At 52.8% G+C, this 24,907-nt stretch overlaps 1 protein-coding gene across 6 annotated transcripts in view; it reads right to left on the reverse strand.

Annotated features, from left to right (window-relative positions):
* Positions 1–2,178: 2,178 nt before the first annotated feature.
* FHOD1 (formin homology 2 domain containing 1) overlaps positions 2,179–24,907 on the reverse strand; it is a 72,967-nt gene continuing 50,238 nt past the window's right edge. Inside the window, exons 7-23 of one of the 6 annotated variants that reach the window (XM_061594497.1) lie at positions 24,072–24,166; positions 23,827–23,970; positions 23,521–23,717; positions 23,108–23,218; positions 21,994–22,017; positions 21,017–21,070; positions 19,325–19,440; positions 18,293–19,188; positions 17,409–17,561; positions 17,005–17,187; positions 16,475–16,594; positions 15,723–15,884; positions 15,392–15,582; positions 14,834–15,026; positions 14,411–14,573; positions 9,008–9,184; positions 2,181–8,029 (exon numbers count right to left, since the gene is read on the reverse strand). In XM_061594497.1, the coding sequence (XP_061450481.1) occupies positions 7,947–8,029; positions 9,008–9,184; positions 14,411–14,573; positions 14,834–15,026; positions 15,392–15,582; positions 15,723–15,884; positions 16,475–16,594; positions 17,005–17,187; positions 17,409–17,561; positions 18,293–19,188; positions 19,325–19,440; positions 21,017–21,070; positions 21,994–22,017; positions 23,108–23,218; positions 23,521–23,717; positions 23,827–23,970; positions 24,072–24,166 (3,062 nt within the window). In that variant the 3' untranslated portion in view covers positions 2,181–7,946. Of the gene's footprint in view, positions 8,030–9,007; positions 9,185–14,410; positions 14,574–14,833; positions 15,027–15,391; positions 15,583–15,722; positions 15,885–16,474; positions 16,595–17,004; positions 17,188–17,408; positions 17,562–18,292; positions 19,189–19,324; positions 19,441–21,016; positions 21,071–21,993; positions 22,018–23,107; positions 23,219–23,520; positions 23,718–23,826; positions 23,971–24,071; positions 24,167–24,907 lie in introns of all 6 variants that reach the window. The other 5 variants (XM_061594501.1, XM_061594500.1, XM_061594499.1 and 2 more) reach the window with 5 other exon arrangements.

Raw genomic sequence — 24,907 nt, forward strand, 5'->3', positions numbered from 1 at the left:
AGAGAGCAGAGGGGACCTGCCTTCTTAGGCATTCATACTGGTCTGTTTTTAGGTGGTTTCCGGAGGGGTGATTTAATCAATATTGGAGGAGTCAGGGGGTTAATTCAGGCTTATGGATTTTATTAAGAGCCACCCTACCTTTCCTTTCATACTTCAAATACTGGAATAAATGTTGCAGAATAAACAAATCTATAGGTGCAGAATTCAATTTTGTTTTTTAATTTTAACTTTTGTTGATTCTCAAATACCTGTAACAAGAAAACATCACATGGAAATAAGACAGAATTCTGTTCTGTTTGGTACCAAATGGGGGTTTATTTTGGTGCAAAATACTGTATGCGTGTGCAAGTGCAAAGTGTAAACCACACGCCCACCCCCACCAGTCAGGCAGCCTCGAGGGGTTGCCACAGGCAGGTGAGCGGGGTGGGGGACAGTGGCCCAGCCTGCCTGGGGAGTGTGCCCCCCTGCTTCATTTCCAAGGGCTTCCTCCTCTGCACCTTCTCTGGCCCTTGGTGCGCCGTGGACCCAGGAGACCCTTCTCCTTCATGTGTCCTCTCTTACTATTGGAGTTGGCCACTGCGCCCTGCACAAGCAACTGTTTACAAAACACGCCCCTCTGGGGGTAAGCAGAGTTATCCTCAAAACCAGTTAGACTTACTAAAATGCCTCAGGGGGAAATGCTAATTCAGGCTGTTTCTCTTGGAAATGCTCTTTCAAGGTCAAAGTCTCCACATCCTCAGCTTCTGCACGTACAGCATTCTGAACAAGACCAAATCCCTGCTGTAATCCTTGCATTCTAAAGAATCCCTGCTTGCATTCTTTAAAGCCAAGTTTCTAGCCCTTGGGATTGTAAAGGTATCTTTGATCACCAGTAAGTAGGCAGCTGCTACAAATGCATCTCCTCAGCAGTCGGGGGAGAGACAAGGCTGCTGGGTGCCTTCCTGCTCCCAAGTCCTCCTCGCTTTCAGCAATTCCCCCTCCCTGCCACAAAACTTGCAAAAGCAACATTCCAGGCAACCAAATGCCAACCAGCCAGGAAGGAGGCTCATTCAATATGCCTACTTATTCCGTTTCAGAAACTAACAAATCTAGAATGATTCTCACTTATTCCAATGGAGTGAAGGTGTGTGTGCTAAGGTGCGTGCTCCTTGGCCAGGACTGCTGACAGAATTTTATGGGCACAGTACGCCCTATGATTGGGCCCTCTGCAATACTGCAAATCTGCCTGTGTAATATTTGCATAGGCTAATTTAGATGTACAAATGGAAACTTAGAAGCGTATCTCACCATAGTGGGGAATTCTGACCGGGTCAGGTGACATCTCATACTTTTTTGGACTTCCATGATGAGTGGCGGAGTTTTCCTATACAGAGACATGGACTCACAGAAAACAGAAATCAGGGGCCATGCAGAAGTAATAGGATGTCTCACAGACAGAATGCCAGCAACTGAAGCTGTCTTTGCAATTACATTTTCATATTGAAAAGCACCAATTGTTGAATTTCTGCCTGCCACACAGCTGTTAAAGGCAGAAAAGTCCTGCTCTTCCTCAGTGCCAACCCTAAACCATGCAGAGAACTCGAGTTTCATGAGTTCTAGAACAGTTGCGTCGCTGAAGGTCTTGCAGCCATTGGACCAAGGCTGGTAATACTAACGTTCAGAGCCAAGACTCCCTGTGGGACTTACCATTGACTGGGACAACACGCAAGCGAGTGAGCTCTTTCCCTCAGCCAAGGTTCAAAAGCCCAAGCTTGGGTAAATCTAAGATTAAATTGTTCAAAGACCATTGGCTGTGGTTATTTGTTTAAAATAAAACAAAATTCAAAATAGTCACATTCTTTTACAAGCAAGAGATTCGAGCCTTCGACATTAATGTACTCATTGACGCATATGTGCTCCACAAAGGACATTTGCTTGCCTGAACGGCCTCATTAAGGATCTTTCATTCCACACATCGCTCTTGTGGTTGTCATGAGTGTAATTGTTATTTTATGTGTTTTGGTAATATTGTGCATTGTTTGCATAGATATAATTTATGGTTTGTATGTTCTATTTGTGTGTAATCTCATATGTTTAAGTGATGAAGCTTGACAAGTTTTGTACTTTTATTTTTGAAAGAAATTACAATAAAGTTTGTTGAAAACAAAAACTAAGTTGTGTTCACACAAGCAGTACCCACCCAGTTCTCCCATATTCCTCACTTCCTCTCCCCATATTACTGCCACTGTCTACTCAACAGCCCTTCGGCTGCATTTCCCTTTAAAAATGACAACATAGAACCACACTACAGGGTTGCCTTAAGCTTCTCTCTCAGCCAGCACACCCACCTCTCCCCCTCCCCACAACAGTAGTACCACACTGGCCTCCTTTGCAGGGTTGATGTAAACCAGACTCTCTCAGCCAGAATGCCTGCCTTGCAATGACTTTTTGATTATAGCTGCTCAGGAAGGTTCTGTTGAGAGTGTAGCAAGAGCAACTCCCATTTGGTTCTTTGCATAGGTAAGATCGGGCCCTCCAGCTGACCAGGCTGCCTGTTCTTACCTGTGCCCTTCTCTGCCTGTCTTCCTTGCATTGTCAAACGATCCTCTCACGGAGGGAGCTGGCTTCACTCCACTCTCCTGCTTCCCTCAACCAGCCCAGGGAGAGCAGGCACCGTCTCTTTGCACCCCTAACTAAGCTGGAACTGGTGCCTTTCCTATCAAGTATTTCTTGTCTTATTTTTAAGACAAGTCTCTGTGATTTGAATGGAGGGCAAAAGCCTTCTTCCGTCAGGTAAAGCATACAGCACACGTGGCTCAGCTTGGTTGCATCTCAGCTAAATTTTCTGCTAACAGGATCAAGCCTTGATTGGCCATCACTTTTCAGAGGACATGTCTCACTCCTCGGGTTTGGAGAAGCTCTGGATTAATTTGTTGCTTCTTCGAAGTGGATGGTTGGGCCCAGGCAGACGTATCTGGGACTCTGCCACAATGGACAGGTGGCCTCTGTCAGGACCTTGGTGAGTCTGTTCTTAAGACGTTGTCATGGACCTTGTGATTGAGTGTGGAATGCGCTATCAGAACAACTGGTTTAATACATATGCAAATATGATCATTAACAAAGATTGTATGATTACCTGATGGGATTTCTCTAATCAGATGACTGCTCCAGCTTTCAGCCTTTGGCACAGATTGAGACTAAGCAAGAACAGCAACGTATGCTTGGGAAGCAGAAAGCAGCAGTTGAGGAGTCACTTGAGAGGAATCACTTGTCCAGATTTTCATCAACTTTTTCCATTTGCCATCCTGGTCTTGACTTGCAAGCCTCTAGCAAAGAGCATCAACTGAAGGAAAATCACTTTTCTGATGAACAGCTGAGAAAACCTTCAGCCAGTCTGAGGCACAGCAGGATGAGGGGGGTGGGAGCTGCCTTTCCCTGGAGGAGAGCAAGCCCAAATCCCCCCCCTCAGCCAGCACAATTAAACCCTGTGCCGCCACTAGGCAGGGACTTTCTCAAGAGGAGTTTTTGCTCCCAGCGCCTCTCTTCAGAGCGCCTCTCTTCAGAGCACCTGCCTGAGAGCCCATGAGCCTGAACTGGCTGACTCTCTCCCTGGTGGATGCACATCTGCAGACCACCTCCCCATTGCCAATCTGACGGCAGCCCCTGGAGAGCAGGGTACAGCTGTCAAGCAGACAGGCCGGCAGATAGTTGGCGTTCTTGATCCATCTTCTGCTTTTCTGCAGCTGGGATGGGTAATCTCCCGAGGCCCTCCACAGCTCAGGCCAGACCACTCACCCCCAACACCTCCCCGCTGCCCCCTCATGCAGAAGAATGGAAACCAACAGCAGCCCCATCTCCACTTAGTTGCTGAGCTCCTGGGCACCAGCATGCCCCAGACCAGCCTATCATGGCACAAGCAGCTGACATGGTGGCTTGAGAGCCAGCAAAGGTGTTTCTTTGGGGGGGGGGGAGGTGCAATGACACTGTGTAAGACCCTGGAGCTGCACACCAACCTCACAAGATTGCAAATGATCCCAGGGGGTGGGGGTGTCTGCTGTGTGCTGCCCATAGCCAAGGTGGTGATGCTGTTCCCTGCAGTGCAGGCATGCGCTTTTGGGGAGGGGACGTCCAACAGTCAAGATAGTGATGGCAGCAGCAGGAGCGCCGCCACTCCCAGCCCAGAACCAGCCATGCCTGACCCATGCTTCTGAAAACCAGTTGCCAGAAGCCTCAGGAGGGGAGAGTGTTCTTGCACTCGGGTCCTGCTTGCCGGCTTCCCCCAGGCACCTGGTTGGCCACTGTGAGAACAGGATGCTGGACTAGATGGGCCACTGGCCTGATCCAGCAGGCTCTTCTTATGTTCTTATGACAGCCTGCTTGCAAAGCGTCTTGGAAATCCATTCCTGCAGGGCAATCTTCATGAACCAACAGGCCCAGAAAGGAGCGCAACAACTCCCTTGCTTGCCTTCCTGGGAAGTAGCACAAGTCTTAGAAATGGCTGAACTGAAGGCCTCCCAGCAACAGCAGACAGACCTGCCCTGCCAGGCTCATCCTCCTCTCTAACCACTAGTGGTGGTGGCCGAGTGCAGAATGGACTGGGCTGAGCGAGCAAGCCAGCCAGCCAGCCGCCATATATGCAGAAGTGCACTACACTGAAAATGTAATCCCCCGTGGGTGGCAGAGGGCAAGCAGCTCAAGGAGGACGGAGCATGCGCACTGGCCTCTGGGAGCCATGGCACGGTGAGGGTCAGCTGTAAAAGACGTGTGTGTGTGTGTGTGAGAGAGAGAGAGAGAGAGAGAGAGAGTTGGTCTGCTTGAGCCCCACAGAGCTCACCTCACAAGGGGGGGGCAGATACATGGCTGCATTTTGTGCAGATCCCACAGGTCCAGCCTCCAGTGACAGACCTCTCTAGGGCCACTCACAACCCGAGTTCAGCCAGAGAAGTCCTTAAGGCATGGCTAAGTTACCTTCATTCAGACAGTTCCACTGTCTTGAAAACATGGCTCTTTGATTTCCTCTTTCGTTGCCTGTCTCTGTTAGAGTCCCAAGTTTTAGCAGTGTTCAATTCCACCCAAAGGGCAGGGCCACAGCTCAGTGGCAGAGCATCCATCTAGCTGCTCAATGCCTGGAGTCTCCAGGTAGGGCTGAGAGAGACTCCTGCCTAAAACCCCAGAGAGCCACTGCTGCTGCCGGCCAGTGTAGACAGCACTAAGCTAGACCGACCAATGGTCTGACACCGACAGCCTTCTCCGTTCTTATGGCCTCTTACAAAGACAGATGCCTCAAGGAAATGTCTTACAGGAAAGCAAAATACTCCATGCCTGGGACATGAAGAATAGGCTACATTAAAGATCTTTAGGTGTGCAATACTTAATGGCCCCGTTACAGGCCATCCTTGTTTGGAGACTCAAGCTGAATTCTGGGGCTGAAAGTACATGGGTGAGACGAAGGCACAGCTGCAGAGGGGCTGGCGGCAGCAGCAAGCAGCCCCCCTAGTCCTGGCCCAGCCCCCCAGCCCACTGCAGCCCAGGCAGAGGCGACACTCTCCAGCCCACATGGTGCTGGGAAAGGGTGGGTGTTGCCACTGCTGCCTGCGGTGGAACAGCGGTTGGGCAGACAAGCTGACTGCAGGATGGTCTGCAGCAAACTGGCCCAGCTGGAGGACTCCCAGCAGCTTCAGGGCAGCAACAATACGCTTCCCAACACCCTCCAAGAGGCAGGGAGGACCCCTGACGGCCCCAGAGCATGTGAGGCCACCCTGACTGAATCGCCCCACAGATCGGGTATGGCCAGGATCTGGATGAGACTCCCTGGGAACCACACCGGGACGCTGCCTCGTCTTCGATGGGGACGGAGGAACACATGACGGGGTGAAGAATGTGGATTGGGAGGAGTTTCTTCCTCCCTCTCTTCTAATCCAAGGGCCTGGGAACATCCAATGACACTGATCATTGTACTCAACTAAGTCCTACTTGGCAGAGGCCTACTGAAGGTAATGAACCTAAGTTAGTCATGTCTATGAACTTCAGTGGGTCTACTCTGAGTAGGACAAGCCTTGAACACCGCCCTGAGTTTTGGAAGATTCACGACAAAGAAAGTCAGTCCGTCCTCCTCACCCACAGCACAGAATTTGCTCCTGCGAGATTTAATGATGGCCGCCATGCCGGATGGTTTGCTAGTCTGTGGCTCACAGCATCTCTCTTTTGGACTTTCTAGAAACAATACAATGTTGCAATATTGATGGTTACATGAGAGTATTTTCATATGCATCTGTAGTCAGCATGCCTTACCGATATATAGTTCGCCCTAGTTTACTGACTTTGTTGTGTTTTCACATCACCAGTAATGCTATAAATCTCACCACCATCATCACATCAAAACTAATCAGTGAATATTTTTTGGATCAAAGGTGGTTTTAGATTCAGAATGTTTTCCCTCTTGGCTTTGTTTTACAATGTTGAGTGTAGCTAGCTAAACAAAGCTTTGATAAGATCAGCCAAACATTCAGGCGTGGGGATTTTCATGGGCTGCAGCCCACATTTCACAAAGTACAACTTAGCCAAACGGGGGTTATGCAACAATCGCATGAGGCTTTACTATGGATGTGGAAAGGCCCAGTCACTGTTAGAAATACACTAACCTTTTTGAAATTATTTTAAATTTCCCCCGGAAGTCATACAGATGTTTCACACAAGCAAAATCTGGTGGCAACCTGGCTACGTATGTGCAATCCAGGGCCAAGCGGGCTAGCACCCCCCCAGGGAAGAGTGCCCAGCTCCAAGGCAGAGGCCTCTGCAGTCAGCTGTGGGGCTGCATTGCCACCTGCAGGCAGCCCAAGGAACAGCAGGTGGCTGCAGCCCGGGCTTAACCTCTCGCCTCCACTTGAGTGCTCCAGGGGCTCCTTGGGGAGGTCTCTCCCATTTTGCCACAGGACCCCAGTGCGCCTGGGGACTCCCTTCCACAGGAGGCCCAAGTCACCTCTTTCCTGCCGACTTTCCAGAAACCCTTTAGAAAGAAAGTGTGGCTGACCACTTTTGCTTTTGCTTTCTTTGGATTTAGCTTCTATTTTACAATATAATTGTTGCATTTTTAGTTAATGTTCATTTTGTAGGTTTTGTTTTAAAGTGAAATTGCATATGAATGCTAGCATATAAATATTATAAACAAGCTTTGCCTGCCAACATCACCCTGTACTGTAACTTTCCATTTCTCATTCCTCACTTTGAACATGAGCTTGATGCAACCTGCCAGCATTTTAAACCACCTCCCTCTCAAGTCTGCAGCATGTAATAAGCCTCCCTTTTACAGGATTGTACCATTTGGAGCAGCACCTCTGGGTGGCAATGGTAGGGCCCAAACACCCCCCCTGCCCCTCACTGGCAGGCTGCAACTGCACAGGATGGGGCCTCCTAGAGCAGCTACCACCAGTTCATCCCTCAAGGGATGAAAGGAAGCACTTTTCTGCCACAGAAAAACAACAAGCCTTCAGAGGATTGTGTGCAGGCTTGCTGAAGGGTAAGCAACACTGCAAGAGAGAGGCAAGCTAATTTATTTGGAGCCATCTGACTCCCAGTGGCCACACCGCCGACCCCCTCAATTCCTGAGCACTGCAGGCCCCTCAGCCAGGTGCTGGGCGGAGGAAGGGCAGGAGATACATTTAATTTTAAAAGAAGTCTGAACACAGCACACACCAATATACTGCTCAGAAGCAGAAAGAGCCCCCTCCTTGAGAGAGCTCGGGCCCAGCACGACCCCCCTCAAGCAGGGAGAGGGGGCTGGTTTCAAGGAGTGATAAAGCCACACATTCTGGCAGTTCTCGTGAGGGGCAGCCCCCAGGGAGGACTGGACGGGCACCGCAGGGCTCTGCTGAACACACATGCTTCCTCCAGCTGGCGAGCAGCCACCTCCTCCTCCTCCGGCTGTGGGCCGCTTCTGTGAGGCTGCTCTGGGGCCACGGCCTTCCTCCTCACACAGTGACTCCCGCTGCCTGCGCCAGGCCCAAAGCCTGCACCAGTTCATCGCTGAGGCCGCTCTTCAGGGTCCGTCTCACTGAAAAGAAGCACAAAGGGGTCAAGGAGTGGGGAGCAAGGAAGTCCTGGCAAAGGGGGGCATGCCAAGAGAGGCAGCCGGTCTGCCTCCCCACCCCACCCCCAGCTGTGGGACAGGAGATCCCAGCTCCAAAGCGGGCCCAAGGCACCACACTGGAGTGCAGGAGTCCACAGCCCCTCTCTGTGGCAGTGAAGAGGGGCTCTCCGCAGCTGCACTCAGCTCTGGCCCTTGCCCCCTCCTCCTGCCAGCCCCCCCCCGCCAGGTGAGGAAAGGGCCTGCTTGTTCTCCAGACATGCCCTTGAAGGGCAGATCTTCCTCAGAAGGAAGACATCCTAGAGCTCTGGAGCCCCCACGTGCTCTCTCTGGGAGGCGAGGCCCTCTCAGCTAAGGGGCACCTGCTCCTCTGGAAGGGAAAGCTCTGTTTTCAACTCAACACGCAGCACAGGAATGGAAAGAAAAAAACTACAGAATACAACAGTGGGCACATTCTGAGAATATCAGTTCAAGAGCAAGTCTCTAGACCTTATCGCTGCAAAGATGCAGCTGAACAGAAGTGTGAGTCTGGTCAGTGCCTGGAGGAGAGACCTCCTGGGAACCACAGGCATGCTACCTTGGGCTCCAGGATGGAAGAATGCGTGCATTGGGGGGGGGGGGGAGATGCAAAGGCAAGCAAAAGGAAAAATAAAAGTATACAGCTCCATGTGATTTCGGGGTGGGTGGAGGAAGATCGGAGCACTACCTGCATGGCTCTCAGTCATTCCCCTTGACTGGCAAAACCAGAGCAAAACACAAAAAAGAAATGGCAACATTCCTTAAATTAAGAAATTGTACCCCCTTGGTCTGTTTGTGCAATGCCTGACACTCTTCTTTGTGGGTACTGAAGTTGGATTGCTAGGCTTGGAGCGACACACACATGCATGCACAAACAATATTCTCTTCCCCCCACCCCAACAGGGTGATAAAAGAGGCTGCGCTTACAGGATTTCCTGTTCCCTCGCGAGCGTCTGCGCTCCTTCCCAGCACCTGGCCGCGGAGGAGTGCTCTGCGTGACAGACTTTACCAGGCGGTCCATGATCTCTTCAGAGGCCTCCTCGGGGGAGCTGGAGGCATCATCCTCAGGGGTGGCCACACTGGGAGGGCTATGCTTCCCGACACCTAGAAGATGGCAGCTACTGTAAGAACCATGGCACCAGCCCCAACTTCCAACAGGCGCGTTCCTGTTCAGGGTCTAGGCCCTGCTCACACCAAGATCTGCTCTGACAATGACAATCTGTGTGTGTGTGGTGTGGGTTCCCATGACCCATCCCCATGTGAGAACTGAAGGGAGAGATCAACAGGAGCTGAGCACCAGCCAGGTCCCTTGGAGTTGCTCACCTTGAGAGAAGTGGCCCTCGGCTCCACAAGGGGACGCCTATGATGCCTGACTCCAACCAGCTCCCTTTTCCTCCCTCCCTGAGTTATTTTTAAATGTATTTATTTATTTATTTAATTAAAGTATTTATAAGCAACACTTTCACAAAAGTCCATCAGAGTGGCTTACAACATACAAAAACATTATAGAATTAAACCATCATTAAAAACAATAATAAAAACATCAACAAATACTGCATTTGTTGGAAGAAAAAAAAACATGTTAAAAGGCCTGTCTGAAAAGTTTGGTTCTCAAGAGATGCCTGAAAGAAGGGAGGGAGGGTTCCTGCCAAACTTCTACTGGCGGGTAGTTCCACAGGGCAGGGCCTGCCACACAAAACGCCAACCGAACCTCAGGGGCCATGTGGGGAAGCGCCCCATCAGAAGAGGTCAGTGATCGAGATGGTATAAAGGGAGTCATGCCACTTAATATAATATCTTAATCTAGATAGAAATACAGTAATATTCAACAAAATTTCCTAAAAACCAGATAAAGACAAAACACAACTGTATTATCACCAAAAACCAAACCAAACCAGACCAAACCCAAAACAAAAGTATATAACAAAAACATTAAAAATTAAGAGTCTAGGAAAGTTTCGGCAAATGTAGCTGTTTTAAAGAGGCATTTAAAGGTCATCCCTGTCTCTGCCTCATGAATGACCTGAGTGAAGGCATTCCAGAGGTGGGGGCTATCACCAAGAAGGCCCACTCCCAGGGTGACAATTGGCTTAATGACAATCGGCTGGTGACAGAATTGCCAGGATCAGCTTGGCCTGGCCCAGGGGAGGCAGCCAACCAGCTGGCCTGCCCAGGTGGATCTGGGTTTGAAATGTCAACAAGGAAACCACCATCGTCATCATCATCATCCATTACTCACCCTTCACCTAAAGGTTCCAGAGCCGGTTACAACAATGTTAAAATACAGCATTAAAAACAACCTACAATCACAAAACAGGGTGGGTCCTAAAAATATATGTCTCAGGTGTCAAAAGGCCAGGATAAAGAGGTGCCAGTAGGCAACTGATACTGATCTTTCAACACAAACAATGTTTGCAAAGCTGGGTGTCCCACTAAGCACCCTATTAGCAATTGCATTTTTCAGCAGCGGCAGCTTCCCAACCAGGCGCAAGGGGAGCCCTACATACAGGACATGATAGACTAATAACGACGGTACAAATGCATAGACCAGAGTGGCGTGGCGTGGCTTTCCCTGTCCAGGAACAGTCTTCATAGTTGGCATGCCAACCAAAACTGATCACAGGTGACAACACAAGAACAGGCCTTTTCAGTGGTGGCCCCCTGGCTGTGCAATACCCTCCCCAGGGAGACATACTTGGCACCTTTTTATAGAATCATAGAGTTGGAAAGGGCTTGTAAGGACATCGAGTCCAAACCCCCTGCTCAATGCAGGAATCCAAATTAAAGCAGTCCAGCTGCCTCTTGAAGGCCTCCAGTGTTGGAGAGCCCACCACCTCCCTAGGTCATTGGATCCATTGTTGTACCACTCTAACAGGACATTTTTCCCGATGTTCAGTCCTACAACTTCCTACAACTTGAGCCCATTATTCCGTATCCTGCAGTCTAGGATGACTGAAGAGATCCTGGCCCTCTTCTGTGTGGCAACCTTTTTGAAGAGTAGCATCATATCTCCCCTCAGTCTTCTCTTCTCAAGGCTAAACATGCCCAGTTCTTACAGTCTCTCCTCATAGGGCCTTGTTTCCAGACCCCTGATCATCCTCATTGCCCTCCTCTGAACCTGTCCCAGTTTGTGGTGTACAGAACTGGACACAGTACTCAAGATGAGGCCTAACTAGTGCCAAATAGAGGGGACCCAATACTGCACGCGATTTGGAAACTATACTTCTGTTAATGCAGCCTAATATAGCATTTGCCTTTTTTGCAGCTATATCACACTTTTGGCTCATGTTCAGCTTGTGATCAACAACAATCCCAAGATCCTTCTTGCATATATTATTGCTGAGCCAAGTATCCCCCATCTTATAACTATGCATTTGGTTTCTTTTTCCTAGGTGTAGAACTTTGCACTTATCTCTGTTAAATTTCATTCTGTTGTTTTCAGCCCAATGCTCCAGCTTATCAAGATCACTTTGATCTCCTCCAGGGTATTAGCTATCCCTCCCAATTTTGTATCATCTGCAAATTTGATAAGCATTCTCTGTACCTCCTCATCCAAGTCATTAATAAAAATGTTGAAGAGCACTAGGCCCAGGATTGAGCTCTACGGTATCCTGCTCTTTACCTTCCCCCAGTTTGAGAAGGAACCATTAATAAGCACTCTTTGAGTACGATTGTGGAGCCAACTGTGGATCCACCTGGTAGTTGTTCCATCCAGCCCACATTTAGCTAGCTTGCAAATCAGAATATCGTTCGGCTCTTTGTCAAAAGCTGCTGAAGTTGAGATATATTATGTCCACAGCATTCCCACAGTCTACCAGGGAGGTTCCCCGATGAAAAAACGAGGTAAGATCGGTCTGGCAGGATTTGTTCTTGATAAATCCATGTTGGCTTCTAGTAATCACTCCATTGTTTTCAAGGTGCTTACAGATTGATTGCTTTATAATGTGCTCCAGAATTTTCCCAGGGATTGATGTTAGGCTGACTCATCTGTAGTTCCAGGTTCCTCTTTTTTGCACTTTTTGAAGATTGGGACAATATTAGCCTCCTCCATTTGTCTGGCACTTCATCCATTCTCCATAACTTCGCAAAGATAATAGACAGTGTTTCTGAGAGTTCTTCAACACTCTGGGATGCAGTTCATTGAGCCCTGCAGATTTGAACTCATTCAAGGTGATCAGATATTTGTCTATCAGTCTCAAGCTGCAATCCTGCCCCTTCAACTTCATGTTTCCCAGGAGGGTCATAGACCCTCTTCTGGGAGAAGACTGAACCAATTTGAGCACTTCTGCCTTTTCTTTGTTATTTTACCATCCTTATTGAACAGCTGTACCACCATTTCTTTTCTCTGTCTTTTACTATGGACGTACCTGAAGAAAGCTTATTTATTGGTTTTAGCATTCCTCAGCTCATTCTCAGCTTTAGCCTTCCTGACACCATCCCTGCAATTCCGTGATACCTTTCTGTACTCTTCCTTTGTGGTCTGGCCTTCCTTCTAATTCCTGTATATGTCCTTTTTTATTTTCAGGTCATCTCTAAGCCACATTGGCTTCTTCTGCTGTCTTCCCCTTTTTTCCTTGGCGGAATTGTTTGCAATTCTGCCTTTATAATTTAATATTTTAGAAACTCCCACCCATCTTGTGCTCCTTTTCTTGTTAGGGCTGCTTGCCATGAGATCTTACTTACCATTGTTCTGAGTTTATTAAAATCAGCTTTCCTGAAGTCGAGGGTACGTGTACGGCTCTCAGCTTTTGCTTCCTTTAAAATCAAGAACTCTAGTATAGCATAGTCACTTTCCCCCAGAGTTCCTGTAACTGCCACTTCATCCACCAAGTCATCTCTGTTGGTTAGAATCAAGTCAAGGGTAGCTGATCCTCTTGTTGCTTCCTCCACTTTCTGTAGGAGAAAGTTATTTCCAACACAAGTCGGGAATTTCTTGGCAGAATTTGTCGCCCAACAGATATCGGGATAATTGAACTCCCCCATTACTACTTCATCATGCCTCCTCAAAACATTGGCAATTTGCTTTGCAAGTTCATCTTTATCTTCTCCTTGATTGAGTGGTCAGTACTAGACTCCAACCACCATGTTCCTTTTATTCCTTGCCCCTTCAGCCTCTTGCTCGCTGGCACATGGGTTCTCCTGTAATTTGCCCCCTACAAACTGTCCTCTAGTCCCATCCTCAAGTGCCTGGAAGCGGTTCCATAGTTCCACTGGTGATGGATGTCTTCTTGCTCTTCTGCTCCTGTCACCCTTTTCCATGGAGTTTCCTCCACAACAGGAGACCTCTTCTGCTGCAACAGGCTGCTGTTCTTCCACCTCCTGTACTTCTTTGCTGTTGTTGTTCCAGCGTTCTAAGAACTCTTTGTCTTCTCTTATACTCTTCGGTGTGGCCACTCTCCATTCCAGGCCCCTCACTTTTTCTTCCAACAACGCCACCAGCTTGCACTTGTTGCATGTGTAGGCCATGTTGTTCTCAGGCAAGAAAACAAACATTGCACACACCCTGCAGGCCACCAGCACTGGAGTGTCCTTCCTGTCCATAGCCTCTACTGCCTTTTGTTTCTTTCTTGCTACTTGAATTGGCCTGTGCTGCCCTCCTTCAGGGTAAATAGAAGAGTCCCACTGGTATGCGGTGTGCCATACAAGGGGAACAAATTTTAGGGACCGCCCCAGCCAAACTCCCCTGCCAAACTCCCGTTAGCTCTCCCTGTTCACTTGCGCTCTGAGAGCTGGCTCGCTTGTATCTCCTCTGGACCAGCTAACGCAGCTCCCTCTGCTCTGCTCAGTGAGGAGTCAGGAAACAGACTCGATCTGTCTTTAGGCCCCAGGGCCAAGACCTTTCTTTTCACTCAGGCCTTTGGTATGCTTTGGTTTGGGTTTTAAATGTTGTATGTTTTAAAAATGTGTTTTAAGTCACCTTATGAGCAACTAACAAATCAGCTGCTCCTACTACTACTAACAACAACAACAACAATAATTTCTCCCATCCACTGCAGTCACCTGGACATCTAGTGACAGTGCTGGATGAATCTAAGAGCACTGCAAAGTAACACAGCTGCTTCTTCACAGGGAGTGCAACCTGATCCAGAGCTGGTACATAACCCAATTCCTATACCGGGGATTGTCTCCATCTTGTCAGGATTCTGTTGACCCCCCCCCTCTGGGTCTGTGCCAACTGTTATTATTAATAACAGTTTTTATTATTTATGTTATTAACTGGAAGATGTGGCTTTGGGATTTAACACTTGGCACTAAAAGCCCAGAGAGGGATGGGAGGCCAGCTTGGTGCAAATGCCCTGATTCCCCTTCCCCGGAGCCCCTGTCCCCTACCTCGGCTGGCCCGGGAGTGACGGCCAGATGGCTCTGCAGGGGAGATTAGCACCGTAGTCATGCTTTCATGGCTGGCTTCGTCCTCCTCCTGCTTGGGGCTGGCAGAGAGCACTGCAGGGGCAAGGCTGACTTCAGGTTTGCTGACGGTAGCAAACTTCTCCATCTACATGAGAGAAAGCAGCCATGGTGAGGAAGCCACCCGTCTGTGGCCACCAGTGGAGGCAAGCAGGCAGCTAGGCAGACTGCGTGTCACAGCTGGCCGTGCAAGGAAACAGGAGGAATTACTTAGGAAGCACTTTCAATGTGGCATGGGGGCACCACACCCACAAACCTGGAAGCTTTCATTGGGCCCTGACCCAAAGTAGAGGCTGAGGAAATCAAGCAAGATTTTAGCAGGGTGGGAAGGAGGCTACAGCGAATCACCTCTGTGATCATCCTGCCCCGGGTCCTGTTCCTTTCACGATAGGCTGCCCGTTTCTTCTGCTGCTGCAGAACTCGCTCTCGGCACGTGCGGTACTCCAGCGCAAACTCCCGCAGGGTCCGGCAGAAGCCTGTGACCTTCACATCCTGGGCCGAGCGGGTGTCATAGCCCAAGTGCAGGAGGAAGGAGCGGAACCTGTGGAGAGTGAATGACAGGGCAGTGACCGGTGTCAACACTCCCGCCCCGCTGCTCAGTGCATTCATTTATTTTTATTATTTTTAACACATGTCACTCTTCAGTCTGGGAATTCGCAGCACAAGACCACCACCACTAACATTAAGCCACATCAGCGGAGTAATCAGTAAAAGCAGAGTTAAACGACACGTCTAGACAGACTGCAAGAGCAACCCTGAGGCTGGACCAGGCTGAAAGGCCCCTGCCCAGCACCTGGTTCTCCCAGTGGCCAGCCAGTTACCCCCAAGCCCTCTAAGGCAGCACTGGGCAAACAAACACATCCAAATCAAAAGACCCCTCCCACACACCCTGCTGCTACAACAGACCTGTTCAACACACGCCGGTGGACGACCTTGAGGAGGAGGATGTTCTGGGTACTGGCTTGAAGGAAATCCAGCAGCTTACTCTTCAGGGCTGGCTTGGTGTCATGCTTTGCGATTGCCTTCAGGCTGTCCCAGGACATTTTGCACCGTCGCTCGAGCTGAAGAAGACTTTCCGCCAGCTCATCAAAGTCAACCTGGAGAGCAATTTCAAGTCCTCTGAGCAACTTGCTCCAAGACACCCCTCTCTATGGGCTTTGGCCTGGGGTGTGGCCCTCAAAGCACATCATCCCCAAAGCAGAAAAGCTGCTCCCTCCTGCCCCCCCCAGCCGCTCACCTTGGCTGAGCGTATGACAGCAGCAACCTCCGAGTAGAGGTCTGTGGTGCCTGGGAACTTCTCCACGACACAGTAGCACAGGTGGTTCAGCAGGGTCTGCCGATGCACTGTGTCCTTCACCTCAGACACCTTTGCCAGGTAGCTCAGCTCAAACCCTTGGCTCTGAAAGCCAAAAGCTGCACTTTAAGATGCTGCTCCTGGTTTGCAGAAGCAGCTCATGAGACGGGAGGAGGGTGGCTCACTGCTTGCCTTCCTGCAGGCAGAGGAGCTCTCCGTGCAAGAGAAGAGATGTGCGGCAGCCACTCCATGCCCATTCCTAGGAGTTGGTACCTGCCTCACATCCCATCCTCTCTACCCAACATGCCCTGAGGCCGGCCTCTGTGCTGGTAGCATGAAACACTCCACCCCCACTCGGACTGCTCTTGGAGATGGCGAGAGCTGCCAACCAAGAAGCCCGGGGAGGGGCACTGGCCAGCCCCCACGTGTTGCAGCTTCCAGGCAGCGACAGCTGGCAGGCCAGAAGGCTCCAGGTTCAGTCCCCAGCAGCTGCACCTTGACAAAGGATCCGGGTGCAGGGGATGAGGAAGAGTCGCTGCCAGTCCAAGCAGACAGACAACCGGCTGTAGGACTGGAGTGACCTGGCCGCTAACTGTGGGAGGGAAGAGGCCTCATTCACTCTGCCTCGATTCATGTGCTGGTCCCTGGGCTGAGTCCCACCTCAAAAAGAGCCCCCATCCCACTGCGCGTATCACCTGGGATCCATTCAAGAAGTTGCCCATGGCCAGGAGAGTGGCCAGGACACACTTGAACGTCCGGTTCTTGGCCAGCTGCGTCATCCCAAGCTTCAGATCAAAGAGAGGCTCTGCAATTTCCTGAACAGGGAAAGCAAAGGCAACAGAAGGCAACCCATGTCGACCACCCTTTTGGAGGCAGGACTCTTTGTCCCCAGACACTGGACCTCTAGCCAGGGTTCAAAGGTCGCAGTCAAGCATTGCTGCCACCACCATCGCCTTAGGGAATGCTGGAGGAGGAGGAGGAAGCAGCCACGGCCACTGCAGGCACACCCTTGTGCCACCCGGGGACTGTTTGCTGTGAGACCACCCCATCTGCAACAGCCTCCCCCTCCAAGCCAGCAGCCTTCCTGGCCTTCAGCCCAGCACAACAGCTCCCCAGCCCACTCCAGAAGGGCGCTGAGGGGCTGGCAAAAAGAGCCCACTGGCCGGGGGGGCGGCAGTTGGCCAGTTGCCCAGGCTCCAAATCCATAGAGGCTCAGGATAAATACCTGCTCTAAGGTCTCATAGTCCAGCTTGAAAGCCCACAACTGGAGCCGGGACGTGAGCTCAGGGACCGAGGAGAGAGAGAGAAGGAATTGCTCGGCTGAGCCCAGAGGGACGTCTGGATTGGCCAGCTGTGCCTCCTGGATCCTCTGCTTCTCCTCCTCGGTTGGAACCATTGTCAAGATTTTCTGCAAAATGAGGGGGGAAAGGACACAGGTGTGTCATGGCAGCCTCCCCCAACCTGGTGCCCTCCAGGTGCTCTGGACTACAACTCCCATCAGCCCCAGCCAGCACGGCCAATGACACGGTTAGTCCAAAGCACCCAGACGGCACCATGTCGGGAAAGGCTGCTGTGTGGCCAAGGGTTGTCAGGAGACACGAAAAGGCTCTGCTGTGCAACAATCCTCACCTCAATCCCTTCCTTATTAATTGCAAATTCATCAAAGTTGAAAATAGCCGTCTTGATGATGTGCACAGGAGGCAGCGCTGTCAAACCAATGTTGATAGCGTTGCTCCTCTTGGGATCCAAGACCACAATCAGCTTCTTTCCATCAACAGCTTTCTTGGGGGGGGGGGAGAGAGAAAGAGGAGGAAGAAGTTGACATTTCTTTGTCACCCTTCTCCTCCATCTTTTGAGGTTCTTCCATTTTGGTCCCACAACGCTCCTGTGAGGAAGCTTAAGATGGCGGACAGAAATTGGCCCAAGGTCAACCAGCAGCATCAAGACTGGGCAGATTCCCCAAAGACTCTAGACGCACTGGGCAAGAACTCTCCGGAGAGGCAGAGGACCTGTGAGCCAAGGAGTGACTGGCCAGTGCCTACGGAGAACTCTACGGCAAGTCTTCTCTGCCTGTCTGGGCCCTTCCAGGGCATTCAAGATGGAAGGCGGCAAAATCTACCCCCAGCAGGGCTCACGTCGCCTACAAGGCCGAAGGGAGAGTGGTGAAAAATAGCCATGCAGAACGGGCCAGCCTGGAAGCTCTTCTGGGGTGACAGTAGAGCAGAAGGCCTCCAGGCGCCGTCCTCAGCTGCTCCCCTGAGCAGGCAGTTGGGCCGCCGGAGGCCCTGGAAAGCTATGGCCAGCTAATGGTCTGCCCAAGGCGCTCCCCAGCACCCCTCCCTGCTGAGCCTCCGGCACATTCATTTATATACAAAGAGTGGGATATTTTCCCAAAGCCTAAAAAACGCTGCAGGCCTTTCCTCAGCCACCCCAGAAGGAGCCCCGACAGTCCCGAGCTCAGGTGACAGCTACTGCTCCCAGCCCAGCTGATGCCAAGAGGACGGGAGCCCTACCTTGGAGCTCAGCACCTCCTTCGTCTTGGACTCAAACAGATGCTCCAGCTTAGCCGTGTCAATCTCCACCTTCTCCAGGGATGCCCACAGAGTGCCTGGCCCAAAGGGGCCTCCTCTGCCAGGGGCCTCCGGATTTCTCAGCTCTCTCCAGAAGAGCTTGATGGTCTTCTTGGTCTTCTTCTCCGCTGGGGAGTGGGCATCTTCTGTGGTGCAGCCCAGCGGGGGTGGAGGAGGGGGAGCAACGGCACAGCCCAGCGGAGGCGGTGGGGGAGGAGGGGGACAGCCGGGAGGAAGGGGGGGAGGGGGTGGGGCCAGCACCCCAGTTGCACCCGCAGCTCCGTGGTGAGGCACCGTCATCTCCACTTCCAGGATATCAAAATCTTCCTCCTCCCCCAAGTCAGAGAAGTCCAAATCTCTGATCTTCAGGGGCTTGGGGCTGGGCCCCAGGGCCCCCCCCATCACCTCTGCATCCTTCCTGTAGGGAGTCATGACAGTCCTCTCGAGACTCTGCAGGCTGGCTTCGGCTTCAACACTGAACTGGGCCCGCAGTGCCCTGTTGCCCCGACGGCCACCCTCCTCGTCTTGGCTCAGCTTGCTCTGGGCACCTGCCTGGCTCTCCTCTGCCAAGGCAAGGGGAGTCCTCTCCAGCCCTGTAGGGCTCCTCTTTGAGAAAAGCATGTCCAGCATAAGCTTCTTGCTGCAGGGATCTGCACCGTCGCCGGGCGCAACACTTTCAAGGCCTGGGCTCAGGATACAACAGGGGCCAAGCCCATGGCTGCTGGAGGACCCCTCGCCTCCTGGTGTGCTCTCACTAGCCTCTGCACCCCCAAGGGCAGCCAAGGCCCACACTGAGTCGGGCTCCTTCCCATCAGCGCTCCCAGCCTGTCCTTGGCTCCCTAAGGACACAGCAGAAGATGTAAGGGTTAGCCCCTGCCGGCCCCCATGCAGGGTAGGGAAGAACAGGGGCCAAGTGGAGGAGAGGAGGGGGAAGGGCGTCCCTGGCAGGAGCGCCAAGGCTCCCCTGTGCGTTACCTGGGGCAACCTGCTCAGTGCTTGGAGTGGCTTCAGCGAGGATCTCTGCTCGCCCCTTGGAGATCGCACACATCTTCTCCTTCTGGGAGGCAGCGAGGTTCTCCAAGAAGCGTGCTCTGCAAGAGAAGGGAAATGCCACCCACGTCAGCATCAGGGTTCCACCCAGCAGCAGTCTGCCTGCCCAGAGGCTGGTAGAGCCCGTTGGCCAGAAGCAGGCAGGAGCCCTGACATCCGCCCAGAGGCCCATCTATGGGGGACCTTTGGGGCCCAAAGCAATCTTGGTGACGGACGGAGATGCCACACAGCGTTGAAGGGAAACGCATGGCAACCACACAGACCTCTGCCCCCAGTCCCCTGCCGTTTCCCAGAACAAAGCACTGCGCCAGGACAGCAACGTTTCAACTGGCACAGCCTCCCATCGCCTTCGGTAGCTGCAACCCCCGGATGCTGAAGCCCTGTCAATCTGAACAGCCAAGCAAGGGGCTTTAACCAGACCAGAGTCCGGTGCAGAAAGCACCTCCTGACCTGCCTTGTGGGCATCAGAAGCCAGCATGTTGGAAGGAGTGTGTGGGGTGGGGGTGGCCTTTCAAACCCCCCTCAGCCCTGACATGCATTGCATGGCCGCTGGCAAGTCCCTGCTTCTCAGCCTCACCTCTTCTGCATGTCGACATGAGGCAGGATGATTTGGGGAGCTCTGGGGCATTTTGCAAGTGCCAGCCCACCCCTCTCCGAGAAACATGATCTACCCAGCCTGGCTGAGCCCCTACTGGGCACTCCTCACATCTGCTGCGCCAGCCTTCCAAATGTGAGAGGTATTTATATTCAGGTTCGGCTGAAAGTTCACGCTAACAAAGATTGACCCAAGCGAGCAGAACTCTTACTGAGTCTAACAGTGGGATTTTGAGGAAGAAAATTGTTCATATATGCACTAACACAATCCTGCCAACAGTTACCATTGACTTGGCGCTTCATTTCATGGCTCCACTTTGAGTTAAATTATCTCAGTATTTTTGTAACAAACCTGCATCTCTCACGTATTGTTATCAGTACCTGCTCTTGCTCCAGTCAACCCACAGGACCAAAGAGGCAAAAGGCCGTTGGCGCCGTCCTTTCTTTAGTCCTCCTAGAGGCCTTGGCACTGGACTGCAGCCCAGAGAACAGGCCAAGGAGACAGCGACTACTGAATCCTTTGGACTAGTCTAACTGCCAGCCCTTCCCTGGAGGCAGGCAAGACCGAGAGACACATATGCAGGAAAGTGCCCCAAGGCCATCCCCCCACTTGCCTGATGTGCTCTAGGGAAAGGACAGCACCCCCTTGGCTCACAGACTCAGGCCCTGCTCCTCCATTTCCAAGCTCCCTGCTGCCCGCTGCTGTCAGGGCCAGCAGGTGTCTTGGCTGGCCATCCATGCTGTCACATATGAGGGGAGAGGGCAGCTAGGGTAGCCTGTGGGAGGCCGAGGTGGATTGACAAGCTGCCTCGTGAAGGAGGGCCCTCTCCCGGCACAAGTGCCTTCGGATGCAGCTGGCAGCCAAGGGCTCCCGAGGGGCTCTCGTGGCATCTGCCCTGCCCAGATCCTGTGGCAGGCGCTGGCACAAGGAGCTCCTCAAGGGTAACTGAGCCTCTGGGCCTAGAGCCTTGGAAGGCAGGCCCCAGCCCACGCCTGATGCCATGTACGCAGCGCTGTACTTACTCAACGCGCCTCAGAACAGGCTTGTCCCCAAGTATGGGGGGGCTTTCCTCTCGCCTGGGAGAAAAAGTCAGTTAGCGCCACTGGGCACAGGAACCACATGCCACACGCCTGCAAGCTCTGCCAAGGCAATGCCAGCCCCAAAGCAGAGGGGCACGTGCAAGCTGGAGCGGGGGGGCTCCTCCTCCTCCTGCTTAAGAGATGGTCCAGCTGAAATCCCATTCCTCCGCCCATCCGCCAGCCACTGGGTTTGGCGCTGCATGTCTGGCCCAGAGGGTAGCCCATGCCTGTGCCAAGCTCAGAGAGACCTTAGAGGTCTGCCCCTGGAGCCCCAACCAGATGCCAGCCAGGCACCCACACCCAGAAACGCTGCAGCTGTTGAGGTGCCACATGGGACCCTGGGCAAAGCTGCACAACCTGACAAACCCACCCCCGCCCCCTGCCAGCCAATGCACCAGCGGAGCAGGAGAAGCAAGCAGAGACCTCTGGCCCTTCCAAGGGGAAAAGCCACCTCACCTGGGCTGCAGCTGCAGAGGCAGAGCCAAGGAGGGGGAACACCCGCACGAGGATAAAGTGCCCGAATGGCAGAGATGCAAGCCTGCCCTTTTGCTTTATAGAACAAAACTAAGATTGCTTTTGGCGGGCAGAGGGAGCGATCTCTAGCAAAGTGCTGCAATGAACCCCTTACGCTCATCCCAGAAAAGGGCAGGTGCTGATGCACTGGGGGCCCCTTGTGGAAATGTCAGGAACTGGATAGAGACTTGACTTCGGATTCTCTCCGTCCTGCCTCAGCCATGTAGAAGGAACGCCCCAGAGAAGCACAGAAGGATAAAGGCGCAGGAGAGCTCTCTCTCTCTCTCTCTCTGCAATCCAAAACCACATGCCAGAAGCCCCCTCAGCCAACTCCTCTCATAGTTTGGGGCTGTGAACAAGGCCGAGGAAAGCAGGCATGCACACAGAGAGGCGGTGGCATCACTTACCAAGCAAAGGCAGGTTCGCGAAGTCTGGAAAAGGAAAGGCAGTTTAAGCAGGAGGAGAGACAAGCAAGTGCCAAGAGGCCTGGCCAGGCACGAGAGGAGGAGGAAGGAGCAGCAGCCCTCCCCCCGCCAGCCCAGCTGGGGCAGAGGTGGCAAGCCAGCTTAGGATGCGGCCCATAAGCCTGGAACCCTTGGCTGCTGGGCTGGGCGATGGACAGGAAACGGAGGGGCCCCGGGGGTAGGAGAGGGGAGGGAAGGGACCCTCCAGTGCCCACGGCTGAGACTCCTGCTCCCCCCAGCTCAGCAGGTCCTTCGCCCAACTGTCTTCTCTCCACCCCCACCCCCCCTGCCAGCCTCCAAGGCCTCTGCTCTGGACTCCCCCGCCTTCCCTTTGCCCATGGGCCCTGGGGCAGGGTTGCAGCACAAGTTACAAGGGCTGGACAAACATGACCCTCCAACCACCACCTGCGCCCCACTCAGTAGCCCCATCCACATAAGGTTGTCACGACGTGGGGTGGATGAGAGAAATCCATCACAAGTTTGAGAGAGAAAAGGCAGCAAGGCCTTGATTCTGGACTCCATCCCCTCTCGACAGACAGCAACAAGGCCCCACCCAGACCCATTCGGCAGGAACTACCCCCCACCTAGCCCAGGGTGCCCCCACTGCCCTCCTCAGCTTCCCCACACTGCAGAAGGGATGGGGTGGGGGTAAATGCATCCCTGGACAAGGTGCAAAGAATTAGGCACTTCCTTGAAAATGGACAGGAAATGGACCATCAGAAAGGGGAGGGCTCCCTCGGCTGCCTGCCTGGACAGCAGAGACCCCTACTTCCGCGCCCCCCCCCCTCACGGCTAACTGGAGGCCAGCAGGTCCTGGACACAGCTGCCTGCTCTGAGCCCAGAACTGCTGGCCACGGAAGCAGAGAAGGGGGAGCCCTCAACTGGATCTTTCCAATGGCTCTTGAATCTCCCAAACAATGCCAGCACCCAAAGTCCTCCTCTTCCCAAGATCCCCTCCAGCCCGCCCTCCCTGCCCTGAAAAGAACCTGCTCAGCCCAGGCTCTCTGGCAGACTAGAGCAGGGAAAGGTTGGTGTCTATTTGGCCAGAGAGACCTACTTGAAAATGCTCCTCTCGCCCAGGCTGCCACTCTGCTCTCCTGCTGCGGGAACAGATGGTGCAGAAAGCAGCACGCTGGATGCACTGCTATATGTGCTCTGGAAGCCGGGCCTGGGAAGGGGGCAAGAAGAGCAGAAGGGCGGCTGTCAGCAGGCAGGGCTTCCCGGAGCCACACAGAGTCGGCAGCAGATCCCATGGAAGGACGCTGCTCCTCGGCATGAAGCAGGCCTAGGGGAGGTCACAAGAGATATGCCAGGCGGGCAAAGAGAACGGAACGCCACGGCTGTGGAGGGAGCCAATCCTCCTTCTTCTGCCCATTCTGCCACTGCTCCTCTCCGCAACGGGGCAGAAAGCAGGCCAAACGCCATGACAAGACCCCCTCCCCACACAGCCCTCCCCTGCGGCCAACTCACAGGTCTCTGCTGTCCTCATCCAGGCCTGGCCTGGGCCCGACGTCCTCTGCAGCTCTGGGCCCTCCTCGGCTGTCCTCCTGAGTCACGGCACAGCCCAGTGAGCGCCGCTGTCCCCTGCGGCCCTCCTCCCCTTTCCTCCGCTCCCTGCGCGCACCTGGCGGTGGCTCTTCCACCCCATCCTCGTACTTGAGTGCATTCTGCAGGGAACAAAGAAGCTCAGGTGGGCCCCGGGGGAGAGATGCACACTGTAGAGGGCTCATCTGTGGACACAAAGCTCCCCTTGGCCACGAAGGAGACGGGCTTCACCTCGTAGATCACCAGCTGCTGCTTCAAGTCCGGGTCAATGCCCTTGCTGGTCAGGTGCTCCTGGATGAGGCTTTCCATGCCCTGCTGCTCCAAGCAGTCTGTCACATCATAGAAGGAGTCCTGATCAGGGAGGGCAGCCAGAATCTGCACAACACCAACAGGGCACGACAGTCAGGGCAGGAGAGGCATCTACCCCCACCAAAGAGCCTGGCACTTGCTGTCCCCCCCCCCCCGGCAACATTCACCTTGTTGATAAGCGTCATTGCAAACACCTGAAGCTCAGTGTCAGCCGCATTCTTCTGCTCCAAGATTGTCACAAGGTGAGACCACGGAAACCCACCTGTAAAGCAACAAGGGAGGAACGTGGGTAGCCTCACCAGCCAAGGAAGCCGGGAAAAGCTTGCATTGCCCCCCCACCCCTGGAATCACTTCCGCTCAGTCTCCAGGGGGCCTGACAGGGCACGCCTGCTGTGATTGCCAAGAGGATCAGGCCCATCTCTTGCTCTGCCCTTACGGCACATGCAAAACTCAGGCGGGGGCCTAGGGCTCTGAATGCCTAGAGACCCTACTAACTGGGTCCATCTAGTCCAACATGTCTCCAGCGCTGGCCAGCTAGGGGCTTCCCAGAAACATCACAAGCGGGGGGGGGGCGGCACTATTCTGTTTGGGTTTCATGACGAACTGTATAGTTTATTGTCACGTACACTGCTTTACAATTGTTTAAGTGGTATATAAATACTTATGTAAAAATAACCTGTGGGGTTCCCTAGGGGCCGGTTTTGTCTCCCATGCTCTTTAACATCTACATGTAGCCACAGGGAAATATCATCAGGGGATCTGGCATGAGATGCCTTCTGTATGGTGATGACGCCCAGCAAGCACCCTCCATTCTATTTAGCTGTCCTGGCCAACCCTGCAGGATTCAGACACTGACTCACTGAGGCATTTTTTCCCTCTGTTATGCTTGATGAGGATTTTTAGCTTACAGCGTTTCACAGATCAGCTTATAGGTTACACAGGACTCTGCATCTCTACACAGCACAACTAGGCATGACTGCTCAAGCTAAGACATTGTCACAGC

This window comes from Rhineura floridana, chromosome 13 (genome assembly GCF_030035675.1).
Source record: "Rhineura floridana isolate rRhiFlo1 chromosome 13, rRhiFlo1.hap2, whole genome shotgun sequence".
Taxonomy (NCBI): Eukaryota; Metazoa; Chordata; class Lepidosauria; order Squamata; family Rhineuridae; genus Rhineura; species Rhineura floridana.